General features: G+C 46.8%; 1 protein-coding gene across 3 annotated transcripts in view; it reads left to right on the top strand.

Annotated features, from left to right (window-relative positions):
• DPP8 (dipeptidyl peptidase 8) overlaps positions 1-19,212 on the top strand; it is an 82,941-nt gene that overhangs the window by 15,166 nt on the left and 48,563 nt on the right. For 2 of the 3 annotated variants that reach the window (XM_073618320.1, XM_073618322.1), the window contains exons 2-4: positions 2,023-2,298; positions 8,422-8,534; positions 17,592-17,765. In XM_073618320.1, the coding sequence (XP_073474421.1) occupies positions 2,023-2,298; positions 8,422-8,534; positions 17,592-17,765 (563 nt within the window). The remainder of the gene's footprint in view (positions 1-2,022; positions 2,299-8,421; positions 8,535-17,591; positions 17,766-19,212) is intronic. The other variant, XM_073618321.1, reaches the window with a different exon arrangement.

Genomic DNA, 19,212 nt, shown 5'->3' on the forward strand with positions numbered 1-19,212 from the left:
TCTTGTAATAGAAATGAGGCATGACAGGTCCTCTTCATGGTAAGGTCTGGGGTCAAAAAGACTTGAAATCTCTCCTCTAACTCTGGGAAGCGTGAGATAAAAAAAAAACAAAAAAACAAAAAGGTCCAGAAACGAAAAAAAACAACAAAATTTTGAAAACGTACAGAAAAAAGTTTCTATTATTAAATGTTGCAAACAAATCGTCTTTCTTCATAAATGTATTCTGCTACATTTCTTTGGAAACATTTCTTTTCTTTCTTTGAAAACATTTCAAATTCAAAGAAATAAATTTCTTTGAAAACAAATCGCAATAAGTGTATATTGATTGGTGTGAGTGAAATTTATGGCGTCTACAAACTAGGGGATATATACTGGAATTTACACAGCTAATAGACGCTATAATGTAATGGTGATCATCAACTTACAGTGGGACTGTGATAGGGTGGCGGGCGATCTGGCGCTGATACTGGCTGGGAGGGTCACCCAATGCTGACGCTGGTGACACTAATACAGTGATCAGTGATAATACTGTACTGATGACACTGGCTGGGAAGGGGTTAAACATCGAGGGGCAATAAAGGGGTTTACTGTGTGCCTAACCAGTGTAATGTGTGCTGCTTTTAGCTCAAGTTCACACCGGGCCGCTTTGACCAATGCGATTTGACATGTCAAATCGCCAGCAGTGGCACCGCCCGAATCGGTGCGACGCCGACTTTGCGGCGCCGCACCGATTCCCACATTTGAATAGACATTTGTGCATGAAAAAAGATGTCTGTCAAGTCCCCCCCCCCCCCCTCTCCCAAGTCGGACTGCATTGCCGGTTTGAAATTGTGCGAGTTCAGCTGAAATCGCACAATTTCTATACCGCCTCAGTGTGAACCTTGGTGCGTACACTCAGATCTGGCTGCTTTTTCTCCCTGCTTTTCAGGGAGAAGAAACAACCAGATCACTATTTTCTGTGCACAGTGCCCTGTGTGTTTTGTACACACAGAACTGTGTGTGTGTAAGAATGGACGCAGTCGATCAGCTGGTTTTGGCTAAAGGCATTGGGATCGCACAGGAGCGCTGTGCGCCCCCATTCTCTGTTTCAGGGCCGAATCTTTGCCTGAATTTGGCCCTGAAACGGAGCCAAAGACGCACAGTGTGCAGTGCGCCCTGGAGATTATGTGAACCAGCTTCATAGAGAGCCGGTCACGTTCTCCTGCTGTGCGAATTGAATGGCTGGGTTCACATTGCAGCACGGAGGGGCTCACAGCGGGAGTCCGGTGCTTCCCTGTTCACCGTTCCAGGTCCGATTTCAGCGCGAATGTTTGGCTTAATTCAGACCTTAAACGGACCAGAAGACGCACAGGACTCCTGAGCAATTCACACCGGAGCCGCTACAGGGATGTGTGAACCGTCTCCATAGAGAGCCGGTCACAATCTCCTGACAATGCGAATTGGATGTGGGAAAACCTCATCCAATTCGCACTAGTGGGAACCCAGCCTTAGTTGTTTTGTTGTGATTAGCCAGAGCTAATCACATGGTATAGATGGGCTGTGATTGGCCCAGTATTTACCATATGATCACACTGACCAATCACAGCTAGCAACACAATTGTACACAATGGATGGCTTGGAAAGGAAGCCATCTATTGTTTACAACTGTCATGTGTCCTGCTGTGATTGATTACAGCGATCACATGGTACCGGTACAGTGATCAGTCATGGGCCGTGTCCAGTGGACCCAGCCGGTGACGGATCGGGCTGCTCGGCGTCCATCATATGACCTCAACACGGATCGCGGGAGGTTCCCGCCGGTGTCATCTTGCCATAGACCGAGTGGCAACCGGTTAAGCAGTGTATGTTTAGTATCACTTTAACTATCAAAACTTGTGGCATTTACAGTTTTCACAATATCTAAATAATGTCTAAAATTCCGGGTACTGGAAGATGTGTCTCTAATGTCTATGTATGTGGATGAAGGGTTGGGAGAGTTTATTGGATTGTATTAGAAATAACGACAATGGTACTTTTCCACAGGATGCAACATGGCGGCAGCTATGGAGACTGAGCAGGTCGGAGTAGAGATTTTTGAGTCGGCAAGCAGCCATGGAAGCACAGAGCATATCGGGGGAGACTCCAAGCCAGACCCCTTCTTTGTGGAGCGCCATTCATGGAGCCAGATGCGGAAGCTGCTAGCAGACACCAGGAAGTACCATGGGTATATGATGGCCAAGGCCCCTCACAGCTTCACCTTTGTAAAGAGGAATGACCCAGATAGCCCTCACTCTGATAGAATGTACTATCTGGGTATGTGTAAGTACATCTTCTTTGTGTTTTATAATTGGACTTTGAGTGTTTGTTGTCTGTTATGCCCGAGTACACACAATGAGAAAATCGGACAAAAAATACCGCTTTTGGAGAGATTGTCCGATAATCTGATCGTTAGTACACAGCTTTTGAGAGCCGATCGCGACAGTTCGTGCAAAAATATCTGAAGGGAGAAACATGAAAATTTTTCTCGCATGATAACAGAACTAACGATTTTCCTGTAATCAGTATAGTATATGTCCGAAAAAAATCGCGTGAGCAAGACCATAATGACCAGAATACATTATAATACAATTATCACTTCTGAAGTTGTGTTCTGGGGCTTTGATAAAGCACAATTCATGTGCAAAATATGTAAGCCGTTCCTCCCTTGCTTGTACATGTAGTGCTCCTCATGTTCTTCATCGTTTTATGTGAATAAAGGCGTTTGGATCTCAGTGTGGTGGGCAGCCATCCAGATTTTCCTTTCATTATTGCTTCAGATGTGACTGGGCGAACGCCCTGCAGTGAGGAGATCATTCTGTTGTAGCCGCCTCACCTGTGAGCACCTTTTGTTTGAAGTTGTATTCTGTTGTACAAGAATTTTCGTAACTTTAGTAACTTGGTGGTTTTCGATATAAGACTAGCATGCAAAAAAAGAACGGACAGTCGTCCCATATTTCTTTCTTTCTTTCTTTCTTTCTTTCTTTCTTTCTTTCTTTCTTTCTTTCCTTCCTTCCTTCCTTCCTTCCTTCCTTCCTTCCTTCCTTCCTTCCTTCCTTCCTTCCTTCCTTCCTTCCTTCCTTCCTTCCTTCCTTCCTTCCTTCCTTCCTTCCTTCTCTGTCTTTCCTTCCTTCCTTCCTTCCTTCCTTCCTTCCTTCCTTCCTTCCTTCCTTCCTTCCTTCCTTCCTTCCTTCCTTCTTTCCTTCCTTCCTTCTGTCTTTCCTTTTGTTCTTCTTTCTTTCTTTCTTTCTTTCTTTCCTTCCTTCCTTCCTTCCTTCCTTCCTTCCTTCCTTCCTTCCTTCCTTCTCTGTCTTTCCTTTTGTTCTTCTTTCCTTCCTTCCTTCCTTCCTTCCTTCCTTCCTTCCTTCTTTCCTTCCTTCCTTCCTTCCTTCCTTCCTTCCTTCCTTCCTTCTCTGTCTTTCCTTCCCTTTGTTTTTCCTTTTGTTCTTCCTTCCTCTTTCTTTCTTTCTTTCTTTCTTTCTTTCTTTCTTTCTTTCTTTCTTTCTTTTCTTTCTTTCTTTCTTTCTTTCTTTCTTTCTTTCTTTCTTTCTTTCTTTCTCTCTTTCTGCTCTTTCTCTCTTTCTTTCTCTCTTTCTCTCTTTCTTTCTTTCTCTCTTTCTCTCTTTCTCTCTCTCTTTCTTTCTCTCTCTCCTTCATTTCCTTCCTTCCCTTCCTCTTTATTTGTTTCTTTTCTTCCTTTTTCTTCCTTTACCCTTCCCTTTCATTTCTTTTTTTCTTTTCTTTTTCTTTTTCTTTTTCTTTTTCTTTTCTTTTCTTTTCTTTTCCTCTCCTTTCTTTCCTTTCCTTTCCTTTCCTTTCCAAGTATCTTTACCTTGTTTTGCCTCCTATCTTCCATGGTGTTCCATACTTGCCATGCTGAAAACAATCCATGTAAATTTACTATCTTGTAGCTAATTGCATTCTCACAGCAGCTAAACTACTACAAAAGAAAGAAGGCCACGTGACCACTGGACTCATGCAGTCATTTATTGACAAGCTGGATGTCACCGTATCACTTAAATGGTTAACCCATTTTTTAGCGGTGCTTCATCGTCGTTTTAGTTGCGCTTTTCAGCCTCTAGGGGGGCGCTTTTAACCCCCACTAGCAGTCAAAGAAGTGTTAAAAGCGCCGCTGCCTATTGATTTCAATGGGCAGAGGCGCTTTAGGAGTGGTGCATACACTGCTCCTAAAGCTCCTCAAAGATGCTGCTTGCAGGACTTTTTTTGACGTCTTGCCAGCGCACTCAGGCTTTCACATTGGAGTGACAGGAGAGACGCTTTGCAGGCGCTATTTTTTTAAGGACGCGGTATAATCCTCATGGATACACAAAGTAGTTGTGCTGATATATACAGTTTTACTGATACATGTCAAAGTTGCATAATTGTGCTTTAGGCATTATCATTTGTTTTACCCTTAGTCACTAAGGGGTTAAGAGTCATTTAGTCTGGGTTCACACTGCCGCATTGAGTGGATCACAGCTGGGGGGGTCCGGTGCGTCCCTGTTTGAAGTCCGATTTCACTCCGAATTTTCGACTGAATTTGGACATGAAACGGACCAGAAGACGCACAGGGCTCCTGTGCGATCCGCTTCACAGCCGTCCCGGAAGTGTGTGAACCGGCTCCATAGAGAGTCGGTCGCAGTCTCCTGACGTGCAAATTGGATGCGGAAAAATCTGCATCCGATTCGCAATAGTGTGAACCCAGCCTTAGTGTTTGAGATCCGTGCTTTTGCATTTAAAATAATGGTTAGTTGGGAATGAATTATTTAAAGCCGTGGTGTGAATTACCAGGACACAGATGGGATGGTGTCCATTATCTATATAGAGAAGATCATGTAGAGTTCACCAGCTGGCAGACATTATCAGTAGTATAGACTGAGAAGGAGTCACGTTCCTTAGTCTGGCTGTTCCCTATTGGACGGATTATCCTATAAGAGGATCGCTATTTGTGTGCAAACTCCAACAGGAGAATGTTTACATGTCATTATTCACAAGTCCTTAGTCCGTTTCTAGAGAGTTATTTACATACATTTCCCAGGGAGCTTAACCTACAATCTTTGTCCCTGTACTTTGTACTTGTAGGATTAGGATTTGTATCAGTAGCAATTAGCGAAATTAGTACATTTTTGTTTTTGCCTCGGTCCTTTTCATATCTGTGCACTGAAAATTGCAAGACAAAATGTGTTTTTTCTGTGTCCTCCCAGTGCATGGACATGTGTTCTTCTATTCTTTAACCACTTAAAGACCGCCCCATAGCAGTTTTACCACTACAGGGGAGGCTCTTCTGTGCAGAATCCTATCTCTCTCTCTCTCTCTCTCTCTCTCTCTCTCTATATATCTATAGATATAGATAGATATATATATATATATATATATAAACATATGTGATTCTGCAGTTCCGCCTGCAGGGGGCACACTTCTTCTGCTGTGATTATTCACAGCAAAAGCCGATCTGCCGGTGCCGGGAGCTGGATGTCATCCGGCACCCACCGATCATCAGTAAAACACACAGAACGGGGATCTGCCTATGTAAACAAAGCAGATCTCAGCTCTGGGGGGGGGGGGGGGGTGGATTTTGTGTTCCCACAGGGAATAAAATCCATCTCTTCCCCTAGTAAAAAAAAGCTCCTCACACAGTGCACATAAACACTGGCTAGGCACACATTTAACCCTTCGATCGCTCCTTGATGTTTAACCTCTTCCCAGCCAGTGTCATTAGTACAGTGACAGTGCATATTTTTAGCACCGATCACTGTATTAGTGTCACTGGTTCCCACAAAGTGTCACTTAAAGCCTCTTACAGACGATCAGATTTTCCGATGGGAATTGTGTGATGACAGGCCGTTGGGCGGAAAATCTGACCGTTTGTGCGCTCCATCAGACAATTGCTGGGCCAACTTTCCATGGACACATGTTGGATGGCAGGTTTATAAATTTACGTTCTGTTGTCGAATTTTCCGAGCGTGTGTACACAAGTCCATCGGGCAAAAGTCCAGAGTACAAAAACGCATGATCGGAATCAATGCTCGCCAAACACAACAGAAAGTGCCCAAAGGGTGGGGCTCAAGAGGTGAAATTCCACGTATTACGTCACTACGTTCGTGTTTGTCGGCCGACAATTGTGTGCCATTTGTATGCAAGACAAAGTTTTTGGACAACGCCCTTCATACAAAAGTCCGAGGCGTTCTCTGCGGCAAATCCGATCGTGTGTACTAGGCTTTAGTGTCCGATTTGTCCGCCGCAAAATCGCAGTCCCGCTATATGTCGCTGATCGCCGCCATTACTAGTGTAAAATAAATACAAATTCCATAAATATATCCCATAGTTTGTAAACGATATAACATTTGCGTAAACCAATCAATATACGCTTATTGGGATTTTTTTTTTTTTTTTTTTACCAAGAATATGTAGCAGAATACACATTGGCCTAAATTTAGGAAAAAACTTTTTTTTTTCTTTTTATTATTAGATGTTTTATAGCAGAAATTTATTTTAATTTTTTTTTTTTTTTGCCTCAAAATTATTGGTCTTTTTTTGTTTATAGCGCAAAAAAATAAAAACCGCAGACCACCAAAAGAAAGCTCTATTTGTGTGGAATTTCTGGGGGTGGTGCGAGGGTTCTTGGGAACATGTTACACTTTAAATATGTGTTAGGCATGTTCCTACAGGTGAACCTACCCTGTTTTTTTTTTTTTTGTTTTTGTTTTTGTTTTTTTTAATAAGCAGTGAGCAGTCACAACCTTCATTGACCAGGCCACTTTTTGCGATACGGCACTGCGTTACATTAACAATTGCACCCAAATAAAATGTATGTCCTTTTTTTTTCCCCACAAATAGAGCTTTCTTTTGGTGGTATTTGATCACTTCTATTTTTTGCGCTATAAACAAAAAAAAAAACAAAAAAAAGCGACAATTTTTGAAAAAAAACCCCCACTAATTTTTACTTTCTGCTATAAAACATACCCAATAAAAAATGAAAAAAAAATCGAATTTCTTCATCTATTTAGGCCAATACGTACTCTGCTACATATTTTTGGTAAAAAAAAATCCCAATAAGCGTATATTGATTGGTTTACGCAAAAGTTCTAGCGTCTACAAGATTTATGGATTTTTTTTTTTATACTAGTAATGGTGGCGATCAGCGACTTATGGCGGGACTGCAATATTGCGGCGGACAGTCGGACACAAACTGACACTTTATGAGAACCAGTGACACTAATACAGTGATCAGTGCTAAAAAAAATATGCACTGTCACTGTACTAATGACACAGGCTGGGAAGGAGGTAAACATCTAGGGGGCGATCAAAGGGTTAAATTTGTGCTTAGCCTGTGTTTGTTTACTGTGTGCTGTTTTTACTAAGGGAAGAGATTAATTTTATTCCCTGCTTTGCAGGAACACAGAATCCATCTCTTCCCCCCCTGTCAGAACTGAGATCTGCCTTGTTTACATGGTAGTGTAACATGGTGGTTTACCAATGATCAGCAGGTGCTGGAGGATATTGAGTGCCCAGCACCCGCAGATCGGCTTCTGCTGTAAAAAATCACAGCAGAAGTAGCCCGCTGGCGGCACCGCGCCCCCTGCAGGCGGAAGTATCTCACAAAAGTAAGTACACCCCTCACATTTTTTTGTAAATATTTTCTTCTATCTTTTCATGTGACAACACTGAAGAAATGACACTTGTCTACATTGTAAAGTAGTGAGTGTACAGCTTGTATAACAGTGTAAATTTGCTGATTTCATTGAGGGAACCATGAATTCCAACATGTACTGTGACATACTGAAGCAGAGCATGATCCCCTCCCTTCAGAGACTGGACCGCAGGGCAGTATTCCAACATGATAACGACCCCAAACACACCTCCAAGACCACCACTGCCTTGCCAAAGAAGCTGAAGGTAAAGGTGATGGACTGGCCAAGCATGTCTCCAGACCTAAACCCTATTGATCATCTGTGGGACATCCTCAAATGGAAGGTGGAGGAGCGCAAGGTCTCTAACATTCACCAGCTCTGTGATGTCATCATGGAGGAGGGGAAGAGGACTCCAGTGACAACCTGTGAAGCTCTGGTGAACTCCATGCCCAAGAGGGTTAAGGCAGTGCTGGAAAATAATGGCGGCCACACAAAATATTGACAGTTTGGGCCCAATTTGGACATTTTCACTTAGGGGTGTACTGACTTTTGTTGCCAGCGATTTAGACATTAATGGCTGTGTGTTGAGTTATTTTGAGGGGACAGCAAATTTACACTGTTATACAAGCTGTACACTCACTACTTTACATTGTAGAAAAGTGGTTAATAATCTGATATGATATACTTATGTGATGTGTTTGTATGTAAAGCATCGCTGTCCAGCATCTTCTTTAGCACACATCTTTTTTTTTTTTTTTTTCTCTTGCCCCTTCAGCAATGTCCGGAGAGAACCGAGAGAATACACTATTCTACTCTGAGATCCCAAAGAACATAAACAGAGGCGCAGTTCTCATGCTGTCCTGGAAACCCCTACTGGATACCTTTCAGGTGAGATATGAGACATTTTGGAAGTACCTGAAATAAATAAATAAAAAATAAAATAAAATGGCATATGAAAGTCAGTGGGATATATTGGGCAGCAAGTAAACATGTCGTCCCTGAAGTTGATGTGTTGAAAGCAAAAAAAAAAATGGGCATCGCACTTTGTGGTGTATGGGGCTGTGTAGCCGCAGACCAGTCAAGGTCGAGTCCAAATTTTCGGACGACAAAAACTGGTTGTGCAGGCGATGAAATTTTTGTTGTGTGTGAACACAACATCCGATTTTCGTTACAATCGGTACAGTTTTTGTCCGAAAAATATTGTAAGAACAAGTCTACACATGCTCAGAAACAAAAGAATACATACAAAACAATTCAACACATTACGTCACTTCTGAAGTTGAATTCTGTCGAACGAGAATTTTCTTATGTTGGGTAAACTCTTCACTTTCGATATGAGACGAGCATGCAATCAAAAATGGAAGAAAATTCATCGATTTTCTGATCGTGTGTACGAGGCTTTAGTGTCCGATTGCCCGCTGCAATATCACAGTCCCGCTGATTGCCACCATTACTAGTATAAAAAATAAAATGAATAAAGAAATCCATAAATATATGCCAAAATGTGTAGATGCTATAGCAATTGTGCAAACCAATCAATATACGTTTATTGGGATTTTTATTTTAACCAAAACATGTAGCAGAATACATATTGGCCTAAATCGATGAAGAAATTTGTTTTTTTCATTTTTTTTTTTTTTTTAAGGGATGCACCGATACCATTTTATTAACACAGAGTACGAGTACCGATAATTTTTGCAGGTACTCACCGATACCAATTATCGATACCTATCGCCTAGGAAGGGGGGGTTGTTCAGGAGTTTAGTGATGGCAGGGTAGGAGGGGAGGGGTAAGTGAGGTACAGGTAGTTGAGGGTGGGGTGAAATAGGGATTGTGGGGAGGGAGAGTTGAGATGGAAAAGGCTGTGATCGCTGGGGGGAAGAGGTTGGGGATAGGAGGGTTGGGGACAGAGGTGACAGCTGGTAGAGGGAAGGAGGCGGCAATAGGCAGAAGTGACTGCAGGCATGGTACAGGAGACAGTCAGAGACTGCAGGAATGGTACAGGAGACAGTCAGGGACTGCAGGCATGGTACAGGAGACAGTCAGGGACTGCAGGCATGGTACAGGAGACAGTCAGAGACAGCAGGCATGGTACAGGAGACAGTCAGAGACTGCAGGAATGGTACAGGAGACAGTCAGAGACTGCAGGAATGGTACAGGAGACAGTCAGGGACTGCAGGCATGGTACAGGAGACAGTCAGGGACTGCAGGCATGGTACAGGAGACAGTCAGGGACTGCAGGCATGGTACAGGAGACAGCAGGCATGGTACAGGAGACAGTCAGGGACTGCAGGCATGGTACAGGAGACAGTCAGAGACAGCAGGCATGGTACAGGAGACAGTCAGAGACAGCAGGCATGGTACAGGAGACAGTCAGAGACAGCAGGCATGGTACAGGAGACCGTCGGAGACAGCAGGCATGGTACAGGAGACCGTCGGAGACAGCAGGCATGGTACAGGAGACCGTCGGAGACAGCAGGCATGGTACAGGAGACCGTCAGAGACAGCAGGCATGGTACAGGAGACAGTCAGGAACTGCAGGCATGGTACAGGAGACAGCAGGCATGGTACAGGAGACAGTTAGGGACTGCAGGCATGGTGCAGGAGACAGCAGGCATGGTACAGGAGACAGTCAGAGACAGCAGGCATGGTACAGGAGACCGTCAGAGACAGCAGGCATGGTACAGGAGACAGTCAGAGACAGCTGGCATGGTACAGGAGACAGTCAGAGACAGCAGGCATGGTACAGGAGACCGTCAGAGACAGCAGGCATGGTACAGGAGACAGTCAGAGACAGCAGGCATGGTACAGGAGACAGTCAGAGACAGCAGGCATGGTACAGGAGACAGTCAGAGACAGCAGGCATGGTACAGGAGACAGTCAGGGACTGCAGGCATGGTACAGGAGACAGCAGGCATGGTACAGGAGACAGTCAGGGACTGCAGGCATGGTACAGGAGACAGTCAGGGACTGCAGGCATGGTACAGGAGACAGCAGGCATGGTACAGGAGACAGCAGGCATGGTACAGGAGACAGCAGGCATGGTACAGGAGACAGTCAGAGACAGCAGGCATGGTACAGGAGACAGTCAGAGACAGCAGGCATGGTACAGGAGACAGTCAGAGACAGAAGGCATGGTACAGGAGACAGTCAGAGACAGAAGGCATGGTACAGGAGACCGTCAGAGACAGCAGGCATGGTACAGGAGACCGTCAGAGACAGCAGGCATGGTACAGGAGACCGTCAGAGACAGCAGGCATGGTACAGGAGACCGTCAGAGACAGCAGGCATGGTACAGGAGACCGTCAGAGACAGCAGGCATGGTACAGGAGACCGTCAGAGACAGCAGGCATGGTACAGGAGACCGTCAGAGACAGCAGGCATGGTACAGGAGACCGTCAGAGACAGCAGGCATGGTACAGGAGACCGTCAGAGACAGCAGGCATGGTACAGGAGACCGTCAGAGACAGCAGGCATGGTACAGGAGACCGTCAGAGACAGCAGGCATGGTACAGGAGACAGTCAGGGACTGCAGGCATGGTACAGGAGACAGCAGGCATGGTACAGGAGACCGTCAGAGACTGCAGGCATGGTACAGGAGACCGTCAGAGACTGCAGGCATGGTACAGGAGACCGTCAGAGACTGCAGGCATGGTACAGGAGACCGTCAGAGACAGCAGGCATGGTACAGGAGACCGTCAAACAGCAGGCATGGTACAGGAGACCGTCAGAGACAGCAGGCATGGTACAGGAGACAGCAGACATGGTACAGGAGACCGTCAGAGACTGCAGGCATGGTACTGGAGACAGCCAGGGACTGCAGACATGGTACAGGAGACAACAGGCATGGTACAGGAGACAGCAGGCATGGTACAGGAGACCGTCAGAGACTGCAGGCATGGTACAGGAGACAGTCAGGGACTGCAGGCATGGTACAGGAGACAGCAGGCATGGTACAGGAGACAGCAGGCATGGTACAGGAGACAGCAGGCATGGTACAGGAGACAGCAGGCATGGTACAGGAGACAGCAGGCATGGTACAGGAGACAGCAGGCATGGTACAGGAGACCGTCAGAGACTGCAGGCATGGTACAGGAGACCGTCAGAGACAGCAGGCATGGTACAGGAGACCGTCAGAGACAGCAGGCATGGTACAGGAGACCGTCAGAGACAGCAGGCATGGTACAGGAGACCGTCAGAGACAGCAGGCATGGTACAGGAGACCGTCAGAGACAGCAGGCATGGTACAGGAGACCGTCAGAGACAGCAGGCATGGTACAGGAGACCGTCAGAGACAGCAGGCATGGTACAGGAGACCGTCAGAGACAGCAGGCATGGTACAGGAGACCGTCAGAGACAGCAGGCATGGTACAGGAGACAGTCAGGGACTGCAGGCATGGTACAGGAGACAGCAGGCATGGTACAGGAGACAGCAGGCATGGTACAGGAGACCGTCAGAGACTGCAGGCATGGTACAGGAGACAGTCAGGGACTGCAGGCATGGTACAGGAGACAGCAGGCATGGTACAGGAGACAGCAGGCATGGTACAGGAGACAGCAGGCATGGTACAGGAGACAGCAGGCATGGTACAGGAGACAGCAGGCATGGTACAGGAGACAGCAGGCATGGTACAGGAGACAGCAGGCATGGTACAGGAGACAGCAGGCATGGTACAGGAGACCGTCAGAGACTGCAGGCATGGTACAGGAGACCGTCAGAGACAGCAGGCATGGTACAGGAGACCGTCAGAGACAGCAGGCATGGTACAGGAGACCGTCAGAGACAGCAGGCATGGTACAGGAGACCGTCAGAGACAGCAGGCATGGTACAGGAGACCGTCAGAGACAGCAGGCATGGTACAGGAGACCGTCAGAGACAGCAGGCATGGTACAGGAGACCGTCAGAGACAGCAGGCATGGTACAGGAGACCGTCAGAGACAGCAGGCATGGTACAGGAGACCGTCAGAGACAGCAGGCATGGTACAGGAGACCGTCAGAGACAGCAGGCATGGTACAGGAGACCGTCAGAGACAGCAGGCATGGTACAGGAGACCGTCAGAGACAGCAGGCATGGTACAGGAGACCGTCAGAGACAGCAGGCATGGTACAGGAGACCGTCAGAGACAGCAGGCATGGTACAGGAGACAGTCAGGGACTGCAGGCATGGTACAGGAGACAGCAGGCATGGTACAGGAGACAGCAGGCATGGTACAGGAGACCGTCAGAGACTGCAGGCATGGTACAGGAGACAGTCAGGGACTGCAGGCATGGTACAGGAGACAGCAGGCATGGTACAGGAGACAGCAGGCATGGTACAGGAGACAGCAGGCATGGTACAGGAGACAGCAGGCATGGTACAGGAGACAGCAGGCATGGTACAGGAGACAGCAGGCATGGTACAGGAGACAGCAGGCATGGTACAGGAGACAGCAGGCATGGTACAGGAGACAGCAGGCATGGTACAGGAGACAGCAGGCATGGTACAGGAGACAGCAGGCATGGTACAGGAGACAGCAGGCATGGTACAGGAGACAGCAGGCATGGTACAGGAGACCGTCAGAGACTGCAGGCATGGTACAGGAGACCGTCAGAGACTGCAGGCATGGTACAGGAGACCGTCAGAGACAGCAGGCATGGTACAGGAGACCGTCAGAGACAGCAGGCATGGTACAGGAGACCGTCAAACAGCAGGCATGGTACAGGAGACCGTCAGAGACAGCAGGCATGGTACAGGAGACAGCAGACATGGTACAGGAGACCGTCAGAGACTGCAGGCATGGTACTGGAGACAGCCAGGGACTGCAGACATGGTACAGGAGACAGCAGGCATGGTACAGGAGACAGCAGGCATGGTACAGGAGACCGTCAGAGACTGCAGGCATGGTACAGGAGACAGTCAGGGACTGCAGGCATGGTACAGGAGACAGCAGGCATGGTACAGGAGACAGCAGGCATGGTACAGGAGACAGCAGGCATGGTACAGGAGACAGCAGGCATGGTACAGGAGACAGCAGGCATGGTACAGGAGACAGTCAGAGACAGCAGGCATGGTACAGGAGACAGTCAGAGACACCAGGCATGGTACAGGAGACAGCAGGCATGGTACAGGAGACCGTCAGAGACTGCAGGCATGGTACAGGAGACAGTCAGGGACTGCAGGCATGGTACAGGAGACTGCAGGCATGGTACAGGAGACCGTCAGAGACTGCAGGCATGGTACAGGAGACCGTCAGAGACAGCAGGCATGGTACAGGAGACCGTCAGAGACAGCAGGCATGGTACAGGAGACAGCAGGCATGGTACAGGAGACCGTCAGAGACAGCAGGCATGGTACAGGAGACAGTCAGGGACTGCAGGCATGGTACAGGAGACAGCAGGCATGGTACAGGAGACCGTCAGAGACTGCAGGCATGGTACAGGAGACCGTCAGAGACAGCAGGCATGGTACAGGAGACAGCAGGCATGGTACAGGAGACCGTCAGAGACAGCAGGCATGGTACAGGAGACAGTCAGGGACTGCAGGCATGGTACAGGAGACAGCAGGCATGGTACAGGAGACCGTCAGAGACTGCAGGCATGGTACAGGAGACCGTCAGAGACAGCAGGCATGGTACAGGAGACCGTCAGAGACAGCAGGCATGGTACAGGAGACCGTCAGAGACAGCAGGCATGGTACAGGAGACCGTCAGAGACAGCAGGCATGGTACAGGAGACCGTCAGAGACTGCAGGCATGGTACAGGAGGCAGCCAGGGACTGCAGGCATGGTACAGGAGACAGCAGACATGGTACAGGAGACCGTCAGAGACTGCAGGCATGGTACTGGAGACAGCCAGGGACTGCAGACATGGTACAGGAGACAGCAGGCATGGTACAGGAGACCGTCAGAGACTGCAGGCATGGTACAGGAGACAGCCAGGGACTGCAGGCATAGTACAGGAGTTTCTCGCGGGAGAGGAGCTGGGCGAACAGCACATGGGGGAGGGAGAGAGCCCCTCTTCTCAGTACAACAGGATACCACCTGTACAATGTCTTTATACAGAGGCCCCCCCCCCTGTTCCCTGCCTCAGCATCCAGCCAAGGAGATCCCGGGTCCAGTGCTCTATGTGGCCGGGGGTCAGAGCTGGAGGAGGGAGGTGTGCAGCGAGGAGACAAGGCTTGTGGGCTGTTAGGATGGGCGGGCCTGCACCTAGCGATGCCACTGGGAGGAGGAGGCGGGGATGGCACTGTCCGGAGGAAAATGGCTAGTATCGACATCTGTATCGGTGCATCCCTAATTTTTTTTTATTGGATATGTTTTATAGCAGAAAGTAAAAAATATATATAAAAGAAAGCTCTATTTGTGGGGAAAAAAAAATGACATCAATTTAATTTGAGTACAGTGCTGCACTGTGGTCGCGCAAATGTCAGTTAAAGTAACGCAGTGCCGTATCACAAAAATTGGCCTGGTCATGAAGGGGGGTAAATCTTATGGAGGTCAAGTGGTTAAAGAATTGTAAGATAATAAACGAATGAAGCTGGTTTCTCTGGGAAGGAGAAGAGGTCTACCTCCAACAGACACTAGCAAGGAACTGAGGACTCCTGGAGGAGAGGTGGGATGGGGGGTTATAGGGGATGTGCCCCAGGGGAGCATGTCCTCAAAAGCTTGCCAGTGGCCATTCACCTGAAGGTACCAGTCTATGACTAGTGGGCAGCACTTTCGCCTAGCAGTAAAAAGGATCGCTGGTTCGAATCCCAACCACGGCACTACCTGTCTGGGGTTTGCATGTTCTCCCTGTGTCTGTGTGGGTTTCCTCCGGGTACTCCGGTTTCCTCCCACACTACGAAGACATGCTGGGAGGTTAATTGGCTTCTGTCTAAATTGTCCCTAGTATGTATGAATGTGAGTTAGGGGACCTTAGATTGTAAGCTCCTTGAGGGTAGGGACTGATGTGAATGTCCAATGTATATGTAAAGTGCTGCGTAAATTGACAGCGCTATATAAGTACCTGAAATAATAATAATGACTAGAGATGCACCGAGATTTCGTCCACCGAAAATGGTGTTCCACCGATAAGAGAAAAGGTGCCGATAATGACACTGTAAACATGAATTCGCAGCAATTTATACCACAAATTTGCAGCTATTTTACTGTGATTTGAGGCCAATTTTACCCTGATTTACTGTGCTTATGGTGTGTTTTTCATTGGTCATGTGACTCAAAAACCACATCAAAAATGTAAAACGGGTGCGTTAATGATGCGCTTTTGCAGCGTTTTCAATGCATTTGAACTGGGCGGTGCGTTTTTTTTTTTTTTGTTTGTTTGTTTTTACTGACCAAAAATGCATTCATCAGGATTTTTAACACCACATTGGAAGCCCAACAGATCCGTGTGAAGACATACATAGAATTTAAAGGGATGCATTTTTCTTGAGCTTTGCTTGCACTAATAATAATAATGTCTGACAAATTCAGATTCATTTAAATTGATGATATTAAAGTGTTTGTTACCCCAACACTTCACATTCCTGATCTGTGCCTGCCGTACCATGTACTTGTATGGGGAAGTCTCCTAATCTCTTTGTATTGCTTCCTTTGTGTGAAATCCCTGGTGTTCCTGCCAGTCCCTCTGCTTTCCTTAAAGACTGACCACACTAAGCAGGAGAGCACAGGTTGGTCAGTTCTCTAGCTATGCTGGGAGCTCAGTCTGCTCTCCTCCAATGATCTGACTTGTCCTGATACGCCCCTGCTGCAGAGCCATTCACTGGGAAGCTCAGTGTGCTGCTGCTTCTCCCCCCCCAGCTCTTAGGTAGCTGGGAACAGAGGGAATGTGATCAGTTATAAAAAAGGGAAAAAAGGTATTTAGAATGTTTTTGCATCTATACAAAAATGTTTTGTTTTTCATTTCTATTTCAACATGAATGGGTTGTTTTACAAGGTGATTATTTATAATCACTTTAATTAAAAAGTCGAATATGATACAATTGTATTTAAAAATATAATTTTTTTAAAAAAAAAACTGTCATTTTCGGTTTTCGGCAAAGTGCATCCTGAATTTTTCGGTTTCGGCACTAAAATTTCAATTCGGTGCATCTCTACCTATGACCCGTGGTGTAAGTTGCCTGTTAAGTGTCCTGTACTCTTGCGATTAGGATATGTTGAATACGGCAACAGTCAGTAATTTATTTTTTTTCTTTTGTTTACACTAAAGCAAGCCATAGAATATGCAGTTTTTGATCCTTCAACCACGGATGGAAGTAAAGAAAATTGCTCGATTTTTTTTTTTTTTTTTTTTTTCCCCCCTTATCAGCGCAGTCTGTTGGGGGGGATCCCTCCCGCTGCACTGTTGTATTCTGACTGCAGGAGGTTCCCCCACTGTCAGAATACAATGATCACTGCTGGCAGCTATAGCCACCCTCGGCAGTGATCACACAAGAAAAAAACACGACAGGCTGGATGTACTGAAGTCTATTGGTAGAGTTACTTCAGTACACCCAGCCTGCCCAAAGTTGGATCGAAATTTGGCTGGGTCCTGCTCAATCGGCTAAATTTCGATCCGTCTCTGGCTGGCCAAATAGTACCTCTTTCAGGACAAGCTTTATAGAGTTGGGTTTTTATCTTACAAAATTCTCTTGAAAGTTTGGGAAAAATGAACTCCTGGTGCAAATGAAACCCTTGCTTCACAGTCCTAAACATTTTGATTTAGAATATCGGGTTAATAGAGATTGTTTTACTATAACTGGAGAGTGCAAAATCTGATGCGGCTCTGCATAGAAACCAATCCGCTTCCAGGTTTTATTGTCAAAGTTTATTTGAACAAGCTGAAGTTCGAAGCCGATTGGCTACCATGCAGAGCTGCACCAGATATTGCACTCTCCAGTTTTAGTAAATCAACCCCAAAGTGTCTTAATTTGGAAGAGTAACTTGTGAAAAAGAATGTTTTAAAAATGTTGTTGCTTTTTTTAGGCCACCCCAGATTACGGCATGTACTCCCGGGAAGAGGAGCTTCTGCGAGAGAGAAAACGTATCGGGACGGTGGGCATCTCCGCTTTTGATTACCACGCAAAGAGTGGAACCTTCCTCTTCCAAGCTGGCAGTGCCATCTACACTGTTCGAGATGGGGGCGCCCGTGGGTTCACGGTGAGGTTACCAGAAATGTTTTATTGTATGGCACATGTTTTTACCTGTTTGTGACTTTTGAAGGTGGTGTCAAAGCGGTTGTATACACACTTGGTCGTTCTTACCTACAGGTAAGTCTATAATAAGGATTACTTGTAGGTAAAATGAAGTTCTCCTAAAATGTGCACCGTCTAGGAGATATTCACCCTACATGTAGCCACTGATGTCAGCGGCGCATGCGCTCTGAAGATCCAGGGTATCATGTCGTAAACTTCATAGCTTCTTGCCGGAAACTGTGGGATCCCGCGAGCATGCGCCGGAGTGAGGTCATTGCAGCTTCAGCCACTCACAGTGCCGGAACCAGCGAACCCAGAAGAAGCGCCGGGGGAATATGTGGGCCCCCCTCAGCGGTGGCTGCTGCGGGGGCTTTGTTTTAAGGCAAGTTTTTTTTTTTATAATGAGCTAGTATGCACACTAGCTGATTATGCCTTTGTCTTACAGTTTTAGTTTTTTCTTGTTTTTTTGTTTTTGTTTTTGTTTTTCAGGATATACAACCGCTTTAAAAGGATTGTAAACCCTTGTGGTTTTTCACCTTAATGCATTCTATGCATTAAGGTGAAAAATAACCTTCTGTGATGCAGCAGCCCCCCAGAGCCTGCTTTTTACTTACCTGAACCCGGTCTTTCCAGCAACAGGGATGACCACACCAGCTCCAGCTTGTGTCTCGGGTCCTGATTGGATAGACTGATAGCAGCGCAGCCATTGGTTCCCGCTGCTGTCATATTCAATGACGCGGGAGCTGGGGGCAAGTCCTGCTGTCTGTGTCGATAGACGCAGCAGCAGAACACGGGAGCGCGCCCGTACGAGTGCCCCAAGGGGGTGCGGCTCTCCAACGGGGAACTCGAAAATCAGGAGGAGCCAGGAGCGCCGCTGGGGGACCCCAGAAGAGGCGGATCGGGGCCCCTCTGTGCAAAACCAACTGCACAGAGGAGGTATAACATGTTTGGGGTTTTTTTTGTTTTTTTTTAAACACAAACCTTAAGCCCCGGTTCACACAGGGGCGACTTGTCAGGCGGCTTAGCTGCCTGACAAGTCGCGTTCCGTTTTGTACTATGGAACCGTTCTAATAGGAACGACTCAAGTCGCTCCGACTTAGAAAAAGGTTCCTGTACAACTTTGTCGTGTGCAGGTCGCCTTACAGAGTCGTGCTGCAAGTCGGGCTGCCCCTGTGTGAACTGGGGCTTAGTTATCCTTTAACCACTTCTATACCGGGCATTTTCACCCCCTTCCTGCCCAGGCCAATTTTCAGCGATGTAAAATTTTGAATGACAATTGCGTGGTCGTGCAACACTTTACCCAGATGAAATTTTTATATTTTTTTCCCCACAAAAAGCTTTCTTTTGGTGGTATTTGATCACCTCTGTGTTTTTTTTTTTTTTTTTTTTTTTCGCTATAAACATTTTTTACT

Source organism: Aquarana catesbeiana, linkage group LG03 (genome assembly GCF_042186555.1).
Source record: "Aquarana catesbeiana isolate 2022-GZ linkage group LG03, ASM4218655v1, whole genome shotgun sequence".
In the NCBI taxonomy this organism is placed as follows: Eukaryota; Metazoa; Chordata; class Amphibia; order Anura; family Ranidae; genus Aquarana; species Aquarana catesbeiana.